Below are 14,875 nucleotides of genomic sequence, written 5' to 3'. Positions count from 1 at the left end.
AACTGGACCCTAACGGATGATGATGCTGACTTTTTCTAACGCTCGTGACTTCAATCAACTAACGCTTGGACTCTGTTGTCTTTTGCCCCAATTCTATGCTGAATTTTCCCCTGAGTAAGCCCCTTCTTGAATATGCATACACTGCCCAAGCCCTTTTATAAATAAACATGTACCCTCACCTTAAAACTTCCCCAGTTTTGCTGTTTGGGGAGACACTACTTTGGGAAAGATCCCCGGTGTTCTCCTTACTTGCTGCAAGTAATAAGTCCCTCCTTCTCTCGATCTTTGCCTTGGTTGTGCCTTTTGGCTTGACACCCATCAAGTGGCAAGCCCAGTTTTCAGGTAACAATCCCACACTGGTTTCCAGATCTGTGAATGAAGAGCCATTACACTAAGAGAGGGCAAGTGGAATTCCCTAAAATTGCCTTAAGTCCAACCAAGATAGTAAACTAGAGGCAGTACCACATCTTGCGCTGGATGGTGGAGATGAGTGCCAGTCTCAAAAGGTTTAAAGGATGAGAGGTGGTGGTCCTTATTAAATCCTCATTTAATTCACCAGTTAGGTCCTTGCAAAAACCAGATTGATCCCAACAGACAGTGGACTAACAGCACTTAAGCAAGAGGTAACTCAGCTGCAGGGCTGGATGTGGGATCCTTAATAGAAGAGATCAACTCAGATTGGCACTTATTGTAGACCTATTATCCGGCAAAATGCATTCTTTCTAATCTTCTTCTGGAAGGAGTAGAGCATCCCATGGTGCCTGCAGCAATTCACACTCAAGGTCTTAATACCCTAGCGCCATGTTATCTCTTCTGCTCCCTATCATAATATAATGTGGAGTCTTCAATCCTCTCATCACTGAGCAGAATATGATGCTGGTCCATGTCCCTCAGACCTGGGTCAGAGGAAGCAGCAAGTGTACTCTGGATGCCCTCCTGAAGGGGTCCAGAATCCGCCACTATGGCATAAAAGTTATTTTGACCTTTGAGTACTTGAGTTCCTGAAATCTCTTATCTGCCTCCCAAGAGCTCAAAATAACTCAGTTGTCAGTCCACTCCCTGAGAATATCCAAAGAAATCTGATTCTCCTCACTGAGGTTAACACCCAAACAATGTCACAAAAACTAGCATATCTCCTCCCACCAGTTCTCCTAAAGGCCCAAAAAGTCATTTGTTTTCCCTTGAAGTGCTCTTTCTCTCCCTCTTACCCACTTCTAATAATTTGTTTTCCCTTTAGTGTCCTTCTCCCCTTCATCTATTAAAGTGGTATATCAACTCCAAATTCTAACCACCCCCTTGAATCAAATTTCTTTGTGAACTCCTGTACATACGTGATTGAAATGTTTGTTGTTGTTGTTGTTGTTGTTGTTGTTGTTAATCTGTTCAATTCCAAGATCCCCTATTTCTTAAGAGAGTATAGGAAAAGTTTTATTTCTTCCTGACACTGGTAAGACATACTCATGCCAGAGATGCTCAGTAAACATCCATTCAGTGAATGATGAGGGGGTCCCAGAAACATTGGTCAGTTCTCCTCTGGTGTTTTGACCTTTCAGTTTAACTGTTTGTTGTCTTTTCCCAGGGACATGCTGGATACGAGCTTGGATATCAACTATGAACCAGAATAGCTAATATTATCTCTTGTTTCACATAAATCATCTTAATTTATCTGCACAGAAGTTTTAGTATGTAACTTTATCACCCCCATTTTACAGATGAGGAAACAGGGGTTCCAAAATATTAATCTTTCCCAGGTCATATAATTAGCAAATGGAAGAGCTGGGATGTGACAAGGGACTCCTGAAGTCCAGCATATTCATGCACAACACTGGTTTTTCTGTTGCTGTTTAAAATTTATTTATTTTTTGTTTGTTTGCTTGTTCACTACTCTCTGTTGAAGCAGTCTTTGTACCTGGAGGGCAAAAGTGCTACCATTTTAATTACAGGAAAACTAAGGTCATGCAATAAAATGGTGTGTCCCCAAGTTGCAAAATTTGTAACATGGAGTCAGCATAAGACCCCTGAGCTTCTAGCCTAATGTGAAGTAATAAGCACTCTTGTTCCTCACAACTTCATAGTGAGAAAAATGCAAGGGAGATCATACTCACAGCCTTTGAACCTGGTAAAAAGTTACACAAACGTAAAGGATTATGATTGTTGTGTGTCTATGTTTTGATACTGCCATAACGGGAGGTGGGTGAGATGGGGCCATGGGAAGTCTTTAAGTACCAGTAGTGAGCATAAATGAGCCAGGAACTGTAATAAGTAGTTTGCTTTCCTGAATTTTTCATTAAGTAATTATTAAGTACTTTCTAGGGACAAGTTACTAAAGAAATAGAATCAAGATAAAATCCCTTCTGTTAGATTTATATTGTAGTAGAGACAGACAATAAATACATAAATATAATTAAGACAGGCATGTTAAACTCTCAAAATCACCTTTTTATATTTTAGGTTTTTGTCAATCTTTACTTTTTTTTTTTTTTTTTGCCTGTATAAATTATACAAACTGTATAATATTCATTTAATACGTCTGAGAAAGTAAGAATCTCATCACTGCGAAGACCATCATAAATGTTCTGGTGACCATACTTTCATCTACATACCTATACAATTTAGGTAAATTGAATTGTCTTATACATTGGTTTTTAATTCTAAATATGAAGTAGTTCCATCACCGTCATTTTATAGGCTAGTAAATGGAGGCTTAAAACTTCAATATTAATAATCCAATAATTAATCCAAATAGGAATGAACAGCAAGGAAATGCTAATCCCAGAGAAACGTTCAAAGAGTCTTGTTTTTTAAGCCAAGACTGAATAGAATTTGATTGGGGTTTGATAAAGAATTCTGCCAGCACTAAGAGGTGCTGACAGAGAAGTTAGGAGGCTATTAGAAAGAGTTTAGTGCAGGAATAATTAAGGATGGAACTGCCCATGGCAGCGGGAAGGGTGGCGACGATCCACCAACTTGAATGCTATTGAATGGCAGGTATTTTTACAGCGGTCCAGAGCTGCGATCTCTAACCAAATGCTTTTCCCCTACGACTGAAAGCAGATCAGATACACCCAGGGCTACCACTAGCACCTAGTTTATCTTTTAGGTTGTTATTAAAAACGGGGGGGAGGGGTGTAGGGAGCTATTAATCTTATCTAAATCTTTTTGTTGCAGTTGTCCAAGTCTGCCTAGCTTTATAGCAAATGGCAGAACAGTAACAGCTCCCAGGGTATTAATTATGACATTATTAAAACTAATTTTCGAGCATCAAGTCCATCTGGGGCTGTCCTGCGAGTGCGCGGTCCGGAGCCAGTGGGGGCCGTTCTAAATTTCTAATAGTCCCTAAACAGAGAGAAAATAATGGAGGAGCAGGGATTCCGCACACCAAATTCCTCCAGCAAGCCCAGCATTCCGCGGGTTCGCAGACAGACGCCGCCCGCGCGGGCTCCGCAATTTTAAACAGCCCGAGACCACGTGACTCCCGGCCCGCACCACTACTGGCCCTTAGCCTCTCACTCTTGGCTTTGGCGCCGAACCTACCCCACCTTGTGGCCGCAACCATTGGCTCCGCACTCGGAGGGAATACGGGCCAACCTCACGATCAAGGCTTTTCTGAATGAAGCTTAAGACTAAGTCTCAGGAAAAGTTCATGTAAAAATTGAGGAATCAAGTGAAATTCACCTAAAGACATCGTAGGGGCTCCTTTCGCCCAAAACAATGAGCAAACCGTCCCCTGACTCCCCCTACGCTCCTCGGGGCCGCGAGGGTGGTTCCGTCCGAGGCGCGGACTCCGCCTCCACGGGCGCCGCCATTTTGTTTGGCTGGAGGGGAGCGAGCGGCGCTTTGGGGGGAGGGGTCTCCTAGGCGCCTCACCTGACCCCGCTGCCGCTCTGTTGCTTCTCGCGGGGGAGGCCTTCTCCCGGCTAGGGGCGCGGAACCATGTACATAAAGCAGGTGAGGCCTATGCGTCTCTTCCACGCGTCACAGGCCCGCGAGGACCGCTCCCTGAGGCAGGGGTGTCGCGGCGCGCCCCGCGGCCTCTTCTCGCCGCCGGGTGGGCGCGGGGCTGGCCGGGGGTGTGGGGGAGGGGAGAGGCCCCGGCCCGCGAGCGCGGGCGCCGCAGAGAATTGGGACGCCTCTCTGCACCCGGGCACCTCCGCAGGGCGCCAGTCTGAGGGGAGAGGGGTGGAGGGGCCGGCGGGGCGGACCTTTTGGAGGGGCCGGGCCTTCCCGGGTGGGTCGAGGCAGGAGAGGCCGGAGGCGCGGGGGCCCGGCGGGGCAGAAGCGGCGTTGGCCTGCCTGGCTGGGGACCCTCGTGCAGGCCTTCTGCGTGGAGTGTGCCGGGATAAGGGGGCTCCCCGGCCCGGGGGCGCCCTGGGGATACAGCCTGGGGTGTCAGCCTAACCGGGGGCCGCCTCCTTTCTGACTTACCGGAGAAGTGAAAGGGCTCCTCCTTCCAGCAGTGTGTAGCGCCTCCTCGTTCCGTTGTTTATGTCTGTCAAAATGGTCTTCCCGCGCTGGAGTCCGCCCCAAAGATGAGCCCATTCACGCTCTTTGCGAAGTTTCTGTGCTCCAAGTGTGGGACTCTAAGCACTCCTCTCCTGGAACGGCAGCTCTTTTTGGCTGGCCGGAGGTGACTGAAAGGGGCGCCCAGGAAAGCTGCGGCCATTCTGCACACTTAATACACTTTTACTATAGCCCTGAAATGGTTAGTGTTCCAACGAACGTTATATACAGTGTACTTGATTTTTGAGAATTCCCTAACAGCTTACTAATTAGGACTTCTAAAAAAAAAAAAAAGGAACACTGGCAATGGTTGTTGATAAACGGGCTAGTTTTAGAAGATTTTTTAGTCACCCCTTTCCAAAATAAGTTTTTCTTCTATGAAGTGGACACTTTTTTTATCTTGCATTAAATGAGAAACCAGAAAAGGAAGGAGTGCTAAAGGAAAATGTTAGTTTGGAAGTTATTTATTTTTGGGTGTGTTCTGAAAAGTCTCTTTTATTTATTAGGTTATTATCCAGGGTTTTCGAAGTTACAGAGATCAAACAATTGTAGACCCCTTCAGTTCAAAACATAATGTTATTGGTAAGTGTTCATGGTTTAGTAGTCAGACTTATGTCTATGCAACCTTTTAAATTCTGCCTGTATTTAGGCTTAAGGAGACAGGAATTGTTTTTTAATATTACATAAGTTTATGTGTATTTTTTATATAAAATTACTTTTCTGCCTTTTATCTGCACTGATGAAATTGCTTGCTTTATACATTTAAAATACTTGGATAAGATAATCGTAAATTACTCATTTTTATTTGAGTAGCCTTGTATGTGTTTTAATAGCTCTAAGTTTATAGTGAATGACACTGAATTTAGCACTTCAGTTATTCTTGGTATGCCATTTCCTAGTTAAAATGGTCACTATTGCCTAATTTCAAAGATGACCATTTTTTATTCACAAATTAGATTGTTCTCAGATTTTTTTGTCCTATCATAATGTCTAAGGACAGACCACACAGCTTGGTGGGAAGAGCATAAACGAGCATAGTGGAATGGGGTTCAAATCCCAGTTTTGCCATGTAATCTTTTCCAAACTTTACTGCCTTAGGTGCTTCAGTTTTCTCATTTGTAAAGTGGAGATAATGATACACATCTCAGCTGTTGGAAAGGTTAAATGAGAAAGCAATTGTGTTAGGATAAGGGGGTAGTGGTGATTGCCTTACAATATAATATTTCATTTATGGGCTTCCATTTTGCTGATGCAACCAGTAAAATTGTTTTCTGACATTCTGCTGAGTTTTTAAAGGATAGATGAAGCGAGTGCTTCTAGACATCAGAAAAGCATAGAATGTGCTATTTACATAGAGTTATGCTGCACAGTGTGCTCCTTAGAGGGTATATTGGTATTAGTCAGCTAGGTCTATTGTAACAAAATGTCAGACTAGGTGGCTTAAACAACAGGGATTTATTTTTTCACTATTCTGGAGGCCTCCCTCTCCATCATGCACACAAGACCTTTGTTTGAGCCTCTTCCTTTCCCTCTTATGAGAGCATTAATCCCACCCTGGAGCCCCACCCTCCTAACCTCCTGTTTGTTACCTCTCAAAGGCCCCCATCTCTAAAAAGCTTCACATAGGAGTTTAGGGCTTCAACATAAGAATTTGGGGGGTGGAACACAATCCAGTCCATGGCATGGGGTGAGGTGAGATTCATACAGAAATCAGTAAAAGCTGAACACTGAATGCTGATGGTCCCAGAGAACTTTCCAGAGGTGTACTTTGTTATGAAATAAATAATAAAAATTTTAAATTGAGGGCAAGAAAAAAACCTGCCATCTGTACATCAGTTGCAACCTTGTAGTTGGGAATAAAGAAAACACTTTTCCCTTGCCTTACCTACTTAAGAATCATTAATTGAATTGGTGTGCCGTTAGGTAGCTTGATTGTACTGGAGTTTTCTTTTTTATCAAGAAGAAAATCTTTAGAAATGAAGAAAAATGAATAATTAATAGATTTATATTATTTCCTTAACTTACAAGTTAAAAGTGGATAAATATCTTAATGTATCAGTTGTATACAAGTGTCCCTGGGTATCTGGGGAATGCTCATTCCCTTGTATAAAACTTGTTATAAAAGCTTAGTCTTTTGCGTATAACCTGAGCATGTCTCTAGATGGCTGATAATACTACATAAATGATATGTAAATAGTTACAAGTACAATGTAAATGTTGCCCACTTGTGTCTGGCACAGTGTTCCAGTTTTGCTTTTTGGAACTTTCTGGAAATCTCCCCCTCCCCCCAAATATTTTCAGTCTTTGGTTGATTAAATCCCGGGTATGGAACCCAGGGGATTTGCGATTGAGAGGACTGACTGTCATTTTATAAATAAGCTGTAAAATGATGGCCATTATTACCTAGGATGGTTAAATTATTTATGTAGGTCCTATCAAGTATTTTTGTTTTAGCTGTTTTACTACTTTGGTTGCAACATTAGGATTGTTAATATTCACAGTTACAAAGGAAGTTGTGTTCTTTCTTTTGTTTAACGGAAAAACAAAACATAAAATGATTTTATTAGTTTAACATGTTTTAAAAACAGGTCCCTTAATCATGTAAGAAAGAGCAAAAGTAGTATAGACTGAGATTGATCCTAAAAATATCGTGAGAAAGAGTACCACTTTGAGTGATTTTGACCCTTAAAAAAAAATAAGATTTGAAGGCAGATATCTCATGTGCTGATATTTGGATGTTTGAATGATATTTAAGTGTCAAAACTGTTGTGGGCACAACAAGGCGGCTGGTCGGTGAGCCAGTGACATAAGGATTGGTAAAACAATTTACCAGACATAAAGTACGAGACTAGAAAAGAAGTTTATTAGGGGTACGCTGCCATAGACAACAGTGGGCCAGTCAGATGAGGGGTGCCTATGTGACCACCCAGGTGAATAACAAGGGAAAAGTTACACTTGCTATAGGCCACAGTGGGCCCATATACTTTTTTAAAGTTACCTTTTTTCTAGTCTTCGAGCAAAAGAAATAAATACGAAGTTATAGAACTTTATGGAAGAGCATAAAACGTAAAAGGAACAAAAATTAAAATACTCAGAGATACCCATTCTTAATATTAACTTGTATTAGCCCTAGTTTCCTAGAAAACAGAGCCCGAGGCCTGTTTAGCTGCTACAGCTTTAATAGGAGGGTGCAGTCTGAGGGCAAGGGTGAGGGGAAAGTCATAGCTTTATAAAGAAGATACAGCTGGTTTGTGGTCACACTGAGTAACGTCCAGACAGACTTTGTGAACCCACCACACCCTTGAAAGCTCAAATGGGAGAGGAATGGAGAGGGTTTTATATTCTGGTCCTTGTCTCTCTTTGGTGAACATTTACCACATAGGGCATTGGTTTCTCCCATGCTTTTGAATTGTGTTACTCTGGGGACTAACCCCCTAGAAGTGGCTGGGAAACTATAATCTTATTTGGATTTTCACAGATCTGAATGCACCCCAGGATAGGCTGAAACAACCTGAGGTATTGGGAGACCAGCCTCTATATTGACAGGCAGCCAAAGCCTGGGTTGGGGTAGGTGAATCTGGGGACATGTATAAACTGGGTCTATCTCAATAATTCTCCAGTTTTTGTGTACATCAATATAAGTATGCCTTTTTAAATAAAAATTGATTTGTACTAATCTGTTGATAATCAGCTATTTTTTTCCCCCTTCAGAATAAACTTGACTATCTTTATCATTAAATATTCAACATCCTTAAAATTGCTATGTAGTATTCCACTATGTGGGTAGGAGTAATTCTTAAAGGGAAATTATAAATTTTTCAGTTATTTATGAGTGGATTATGGTTTGAACTATTTCCATCATTCTTTTAATGATAAATTATGTTTTTAAACTTTTATTTAGTGATAATTTTAAGTTTACAGAACAGTTGCATGGATAAGAACAGTACAGAGAATACCCATATCTTTTATACATATCTACTTACTATTAACATTTCCCCACTTGCTTTATCATTTGCACTCACTCTCACTTTTTTTAGAGTTAGTTATGTACATCGTGTTCCTTTACTTATGACTTCAATGTGTACTTTCTAAGAATGAGATATTTTTTATAATTACATTATAGTTATCAATTTCAGTAAATTTAACATCCAAGAAAATAATCTGTTATTAATTTTCCAGTTATGTTCATTGACCCAGAAATGTTCTTTGGAGCATTTTTCTCCATTAATACAGGATCTAATTTAGGATTAGGTATTGCATTTAGTTGTCTTGTCTCTTTAATCTCCTTTAATCTGGGTCATTTCCATAGCCTTTCTTTTTCTTTTGTCTTTTATAATGTTATTTTTGGAAAATATTATGTAAATGATGTGTCCTTGTCAGAGTTTTACATTTGGAGGCAGATGATATCCATCTACTTCTTATTGATGATGTTACTTCTGATCAGCCAGTAAAGGTTGTGTCCAATTTTTCCACTGTATAGTTAGTGTTTTTTTCCCTTGCAATTAGTAAATATGTGGATAGGGAGACACTTTTGGACCATGCAAATATTGTGCTCCTTATTAAAATTCCTCCCTAGGTTTAGCATCCATTGATAACTCTTGCCTTTATTTGATAGTTACAGAATGATAATTTTCCATTCCAGCACTCCTTTCACATTTATCACTTGGTATTCTACTGTAAGCAAGAGCTATCCCTCCTTGGCTGTTTGTTTATCTTTTTATTATTAGGATGGATGCATGGATTATCCACCCCCAGCACTAATTTATAATTCATCTAATTATTTTAGTGCTCAGATTGTCCTAAATTTAGCCAGTGGAAGCCCCCTTCAAGCTGGCCTCTTTGTCTGTATATCCCCCCTTTTTTTTTTTTTTAAAGCACTTGATTACTGTTTCATCTCTTTAGAATTTACTTTGGATTAAAGGTGATAGCTTTGGGGCTAATTTGTTAAGGATATTGGCCAAGACTGAGAGAGATTGGCATGGTTATTCATTACTCAACAATGAAATTTTTGCTAAATGAGAAAGTTCAAATGAATTCATTAAATCTGAAACATCTGATATCCTTTTATGTATAGAATTGTTTATTTCTGAATTCACATAGTAAAAACAAGTGCCTTATAGTTGTCTATATTTTTGTGATTATAAGAGACTATACATGATGTATAGGGCTGATCAGAAACATTTTAACATGGAAATGGTATGCGAATTTAAAATGGTTATTTAAGTATTTTAAAATTTTAGCATATACGAATCTTTAAATTGTTAAAAATACTATATACAATTAATATAGAATTACATGTTCATTGTAGTGATTATAAATTATGAAAACCAGGTAGTATAGTTATACCTATTAACTAAACTATTGGGAAAGAACAGAAGGATAATAAATTTCTTTAAGAAAAAGGCTATCTGAAGTCTATATAAAAATTGTACTCATTTACTAATTAAAGCTGTCTATGTTTTTTTGTTCACTGTTCTGTTGTATTTAATTTCAGTTTTTAAGATGTTATGTTAGAAAACTGGATTTTTTTTTTTAATACTTTCAGTAAAGTTTTATTTTATTGTTTTTTATATAAAATAACATGTACTTTTGGATATTTTATAGTGGGCAGAAATGGATCTGGAAAAAGTAACTTTTTTTATGGTAGGTATTGTTTTTTGAATTCTAAATATAGTAAGCCCTAGATATCTTAAGGCAGTTTATCTGAGGTTGTGTCTGCATGAAGCACAAGAAATACTTCTTCAAACAGGGTTGCAATTTAATGGAGAGGATTTAGAGTGTAAGAATCAAATGAAATAATACATATGGAAGTACTTTCTAAACTTGAGTGCAGTATATAAATGTTGTAAATGCGAACAGATGGGAGTGGAGGGGAGGGGAATAGTTAATATTATTTTGGAAAATGGCTTATTGGCTTTATTTAAATCAATTATTTTAATAAAAGATGAAGGAGTATAAAAACTTTATAGACTCCATGGAGACCGTTGTCAGTTTGAAGATAGTAAATAGGGCTTTGAAAATTGTCTTTAAAGATAAAATGCATTTAAGAATAGAAATGCCTCTTAACAAATCCTTTGGGGAGAAAAAATATTTTAACAGTATTGGACCATAGAAGGAGTAGGTTGAAAAAATTTTGAACCTCTTAGTTGAGTAGTGCTTGAGGGAAAGCGGGGTTTAGTAATAGCAAGGGTTCTATTCCTTATGTGCTCACAGATCAAAAGGATCCTCTGTACCCCATCAGTGATTGTAATTTGGGAATAGTGAGACAGTAGGATTGGAGTGGAAGTATTTCATAATCTCTGGGGGTGATGAGGGCAGCTTGAATTTGTCCCCTCCAAGGTGATAATAAAAGAAAACCAATCCCCACCTCCACCCTCAGCAAACACATTCATATACACACACTCTTAAAGTATCAAAGGTCTCTTGGGTGGACTGGAAATAGAACAGTTGAGTAAAGAGTTCCTCTTCTAGGGCACGGTTGTCCACTTAGGCACTCTATATGAAAGTAGGAATGGCTGCTGCTTACAGAAGACAGGTAGTGTAAATTCTGCAGGAGAAAGTGGAAATCTGAAACATTGTCCAGTACTCCTACTTAGTTCTGTTTCTTTTGATGAAGTATCCAATTAAGGATATTATAGGAATATATCCTATTTTGTTAAATATTTTAATTCATATCATTTATGTGTAGTGGGTAAAAGCAAATACGGTGTGAAACCTAACCAGTGTATACTTTGACCAAAAGGTAGACCTTAGTACTGCTTGTCTCTTCATGTAACTCAGTGTTTTGGTTTTGTTTTTTTTTTATTTTCTTACCTTAAATGTTTCAGTGGAAATAAGAGTTTTCTAATATCATTTCTTAGCTGATTAGTCTAAAGTACAGGCAAATTTTCTGCATTCTTTTTTCTATATGGAACAGGTAATCTACTTCATCTGCATTGTTCATTACCTGATATACTATATTCTGTGAAGGTATGGGAAATTATGAAAAAGGCATAAATACTTTTTTAAATTGTACTAATAATTGTTTTTGTATTTCTAGCAATTCAGTTTGTTCTCAGTGATGAATTTAGTCATCTTCGTCCAGAACAGCGATTGGCTTTGTTGCATGTGAGTGAGACTGCTCTAAGATGTTATTGATAGTATATACTTCTGAAAATACATTGTCAGTTCTGGTAAAATTATTTGTTCAAGTTTCAGATTAAGTTGTGAACATGACAGTCTATCTCTTACGTGTGTTCTGCTTTGAAATTTATCATACTATATTAATGCAGGATAAAGGCTTACTTTTTATATAATGGTAAGAAATTTGTAGGATTTCCCTATAGATGTATATGTCTTCCATATAAATATAAATTCATTATTAAGAGTATGGGCTGGTCAGGTACTAGAAGCAGGTTTGCTGAGGAGAAAGAAGAGTTAGGTTGGGGATTAGAAACTTTGAGACTCAGAATCAGAAGTTAATTGGCAGCATAGAAAAGCAAGCATTACAAACTAATTAACATAAAGTTATTTTTAGCCATATTTGTACTTAAATGGTTACATCATTTTCCATATGAAAGACAGTATATTTGTAGTAGTGAAAGTTAGTAGACTTTATCATTAGATAATTATGAAAGATAAACTAGTTTTAGGATAAGAAATTATAAAAAGCTATGATAAAATGATAGAGTTTATCTTTCTTAGGTTTAAATATGGCTCGTAATTAAGCCCAGACAGTGAGATTCCTCAATGTATTTCAGAAATGTCTCTTACACTTAGAAAGTTCTTTTTTTAAGCATTATCTTCGTTTTTCCCACCACTCTTAGATTTGAATTTTTAGTCCAGTAATCAGGATTGATTCCCTATAGAAAAATCTCCTTTTAGATTTCTCAGATTGGCATGGAAAGAGTAATTTCTTTAAGTATCATTCTTCATTGTATTGAACTACTACATAATAACATTTTTCAAAATCTAGAAATTATTTGGGCTTGGTGTGTAAGTTGTGTCACACATTGGTCAAATGTGACACATATTAAATGTATATGTTTTCACAGCAGATTTAAAACTACATAGAGTTTTGTAGTTTAAAAAGACAGTTTCAGCAATTATATGATTTGTTAGGGTTTCTTTCTAGCATTAAGATGGGTCTATAAGAGAAAAGCCTCAGAATGTTTTTTATATTAGCAAATAGGTAGAATTGGGTGCTGTGGAGTCTTGTGTTCTAATACAGTGGTCTGCAGAACAAGACCTAAGTACATCTAACGTTGATATCACTTGTATAGTTCTCATTTTTTAAATTCAGAATCAAATATTATTGATTGCATAGTGTTATCCTAATCTAGTGTCTGCTGTTTTGCCAAAAGAATGTATACTAGTATGACAAATTTTTCTCTGTTGAATCAGACTTGTTACTGTGGACTTAACTTTAAAAATAGGTAAAGAATATGAAAATACCACTTAAATGACACATTTATTTTTCTCATGTTTTAGGAGGGTACTGGTCCTCGTGTTATTTCTGCTTTTGTGGAGATTATTTTTGACAATTCAGACAACCGGTTGCCAGTGAGTAACTGCTTTTTCTTTTCAGTAATAATGTTGAGAGTTTAGTGGTGCAGCTGATTTTTTTCCTGCTTTGAAACATTTATTTATAGCTGTACTTAGGCTTTTATAATTTATACTAAAATAGCTATACGGCTTACATGGTAATTTTGTCTTAAAGTTATAATGAATATTCTGGTAAAGAAATGAGAATATGCAAAGTATTGTGGAAAGAATATTTTTGTCATAGAATTGAGTATTCATGGCATATTTTTAGTGAGATAATTGAAATTTCAAAATAATTGCTTTGGTGGGGACTCTAAGGTGACCTTATTAACTAAAAAGTTTCCACTTTTACTATTAAATTTAACTTTGATCTTTTACATTTTTTTCTTAGATTGATAAAGAAGAAGTTTCACTTCGAAGAGTTATTGGTGCCAAAAAGGATCAGTATTTCTTAGACAAGAAAATGGTCACGTAAGCATTTTTCTTTATGTTTGTAGTTTCTTTACAAAAGAGTAAAAGTATTCTTTCAACTTGCCTCATCTGAGGCATATTTGCCTCATGTTCAACAAGTCTATATTGAGAGACTAGATACGAGAATCAGAAGAGTCTCTGAGACTGATAAAACAGATGATCAATGACTGTTCTACTCCATTGTGCTCCTTAACTCAGGAGTTAGTGTACTTTTTTTGCTAATTGTTGGATTGTTACTTATTTGAAAAAAATTGTAATTGTTTATCAACAGGAAAAATGATGTGATGAATCTCCTTGAAAGTGCTGGTTTTTCTCGAAGCAATCCTTATTATATTGTTAAACAAGGAAAGGTAAAAAAAAATATTGTTAATCTTTCTTTAATGGAGTTTATTTTCTGAGTTTCATTGAATGATGAATTTGGTGTGAGTCTAGTGGTTAAGTCAGAGCAAAAATGGACCTTACTGTCTTCTGTTTTCATTGATTTATTTTGCAGTGAAGTTTGTATTACCTTTTATGTGCCGTAAAGTACAAAACAGATCCATTCCATAGTGGGATAAAAGTATTTCAGCAGAGTTGTCTAAGTGGATCTTGTTTTCTTAGTAATCTGTATCACTTACCAAAGTGCACTGTACTGGAAGGCATTTTTGGTTTGTAGAAATCATGATCCTTTTTAAAAATATAGAAACATTATAAAAATCACGTTTGAAAAAGTTACTTTCTAAAATTAATACTCTGTTAGTATATCACAGAATTAAAACGACCAAAAAATGTGCATTACCAGAAATCTACCATAATGCTACATATTATTTTCCTGTAATACAGATTATATTCTTAAAAGTTTTTAGGAGTTATATACTTTACCTGATTGTTCTACTCTTTCCTAATATACTTTAAACTATATACATCTAAAATAATTTGTTTCTCTTGGCACATACCATGCAGTGTCCTAATAGCTTTCTGTTGCACTGTTTTGGACTGGGGAGATATTTTTTTAAAATGTCCCCTAGTTATTTAATATTGGAGGCTTTTTTAGATACGCGTTGGAAAGTTTGCATTCAGAAGAATTAATTAGGAAGAATATAGTGTTTCACTTTAAGAACAAGATTTTGAAAAGATTGTCTTTATAAGAGAAATTTATTTAAAGGAGACTGGTTTGAAAGAACAATTAAACTGACGCAAATTCCATATAGATCCCTTTACATCATTTCAGTTTTTGCTCGTGTGTCACTTCAAATGAGCTATCTATGACTGCCTCTTCTACAAGAGCATTGTTGTCACCCCAACTCTTTATGCTTTATTTTCTTATTCTACATGGGTTTTTCTCATAGCAGTTACACTGAAATGGTATGCTTACTTCTGGTTTTTTTCCCCACTAGAATGT

The 14,875-nt window shown here is 37.3% G+C and overlaps 1 protein-coding gene across 1 annotated transcript in view; it reads left to right on the top strand.

Annotated features, from left to right (window-relative positions):
* The first annotated feature begins 3,793 nt into the window (after window positions 1-3,793).
* The window catches only part of SMC3 (structural maintenance of chromosomes 3), a 30,799-nt gene continuing 19,717 nt past the window's right edge, over window positions 3,794-14,875 (top strand). Inside the window, exons 1-7 of the mRNA XM_032490954.1 lie at window positions 3,794-3,948; window positions 5,007-5,082; window positions 10,105-10,143; window positions 11,540-11,607; window positions 12,970-13,041; window positions 13,415-13,494; window positions 13,766-13,844. Of these exons, the coding sequence (XP_032346845.1) occupies window positions 3,934-3,948; window positions 5,007-5,082; window positions 10,105-10,143; window positions 11,540-11,607; window positions 12,970-13,041; window positions 13,415-13,494; window positions 13,766-13,844 (429 nt within the window). The 5' untranslated portion in view covers window positions 3,794-3,933. The remainder of the gene's footprint in view (window positions 3,949-5,006; window positions 5,083-10,104; window positions 10,144-11,539; window positions 11,608-12,969; window positions 13,042-13,414; window positions 13,495-13,765; window positions 13,845-14,875) is intronic.

The sequence above is a fragment of the Camelus ferus genome, chromosome 11 (assembly GCF_009834535.1).
Source record: "Camelus ferus isolate YT-003-E chromosome 11, BCGSAC_Cfer_1.0, whole genome shotgun sequence".
Taxonomy (NCBI): Eukaryota; Metazoa; Chordata; class Mammalia; order Artiodactyla; family Camelidae; genus Camelus; species Camelus ferus.
Note: the sequence above shows the minus strand (reverse complement) of the source record. Positions and strands in the feature narration are given on the sequence as shown.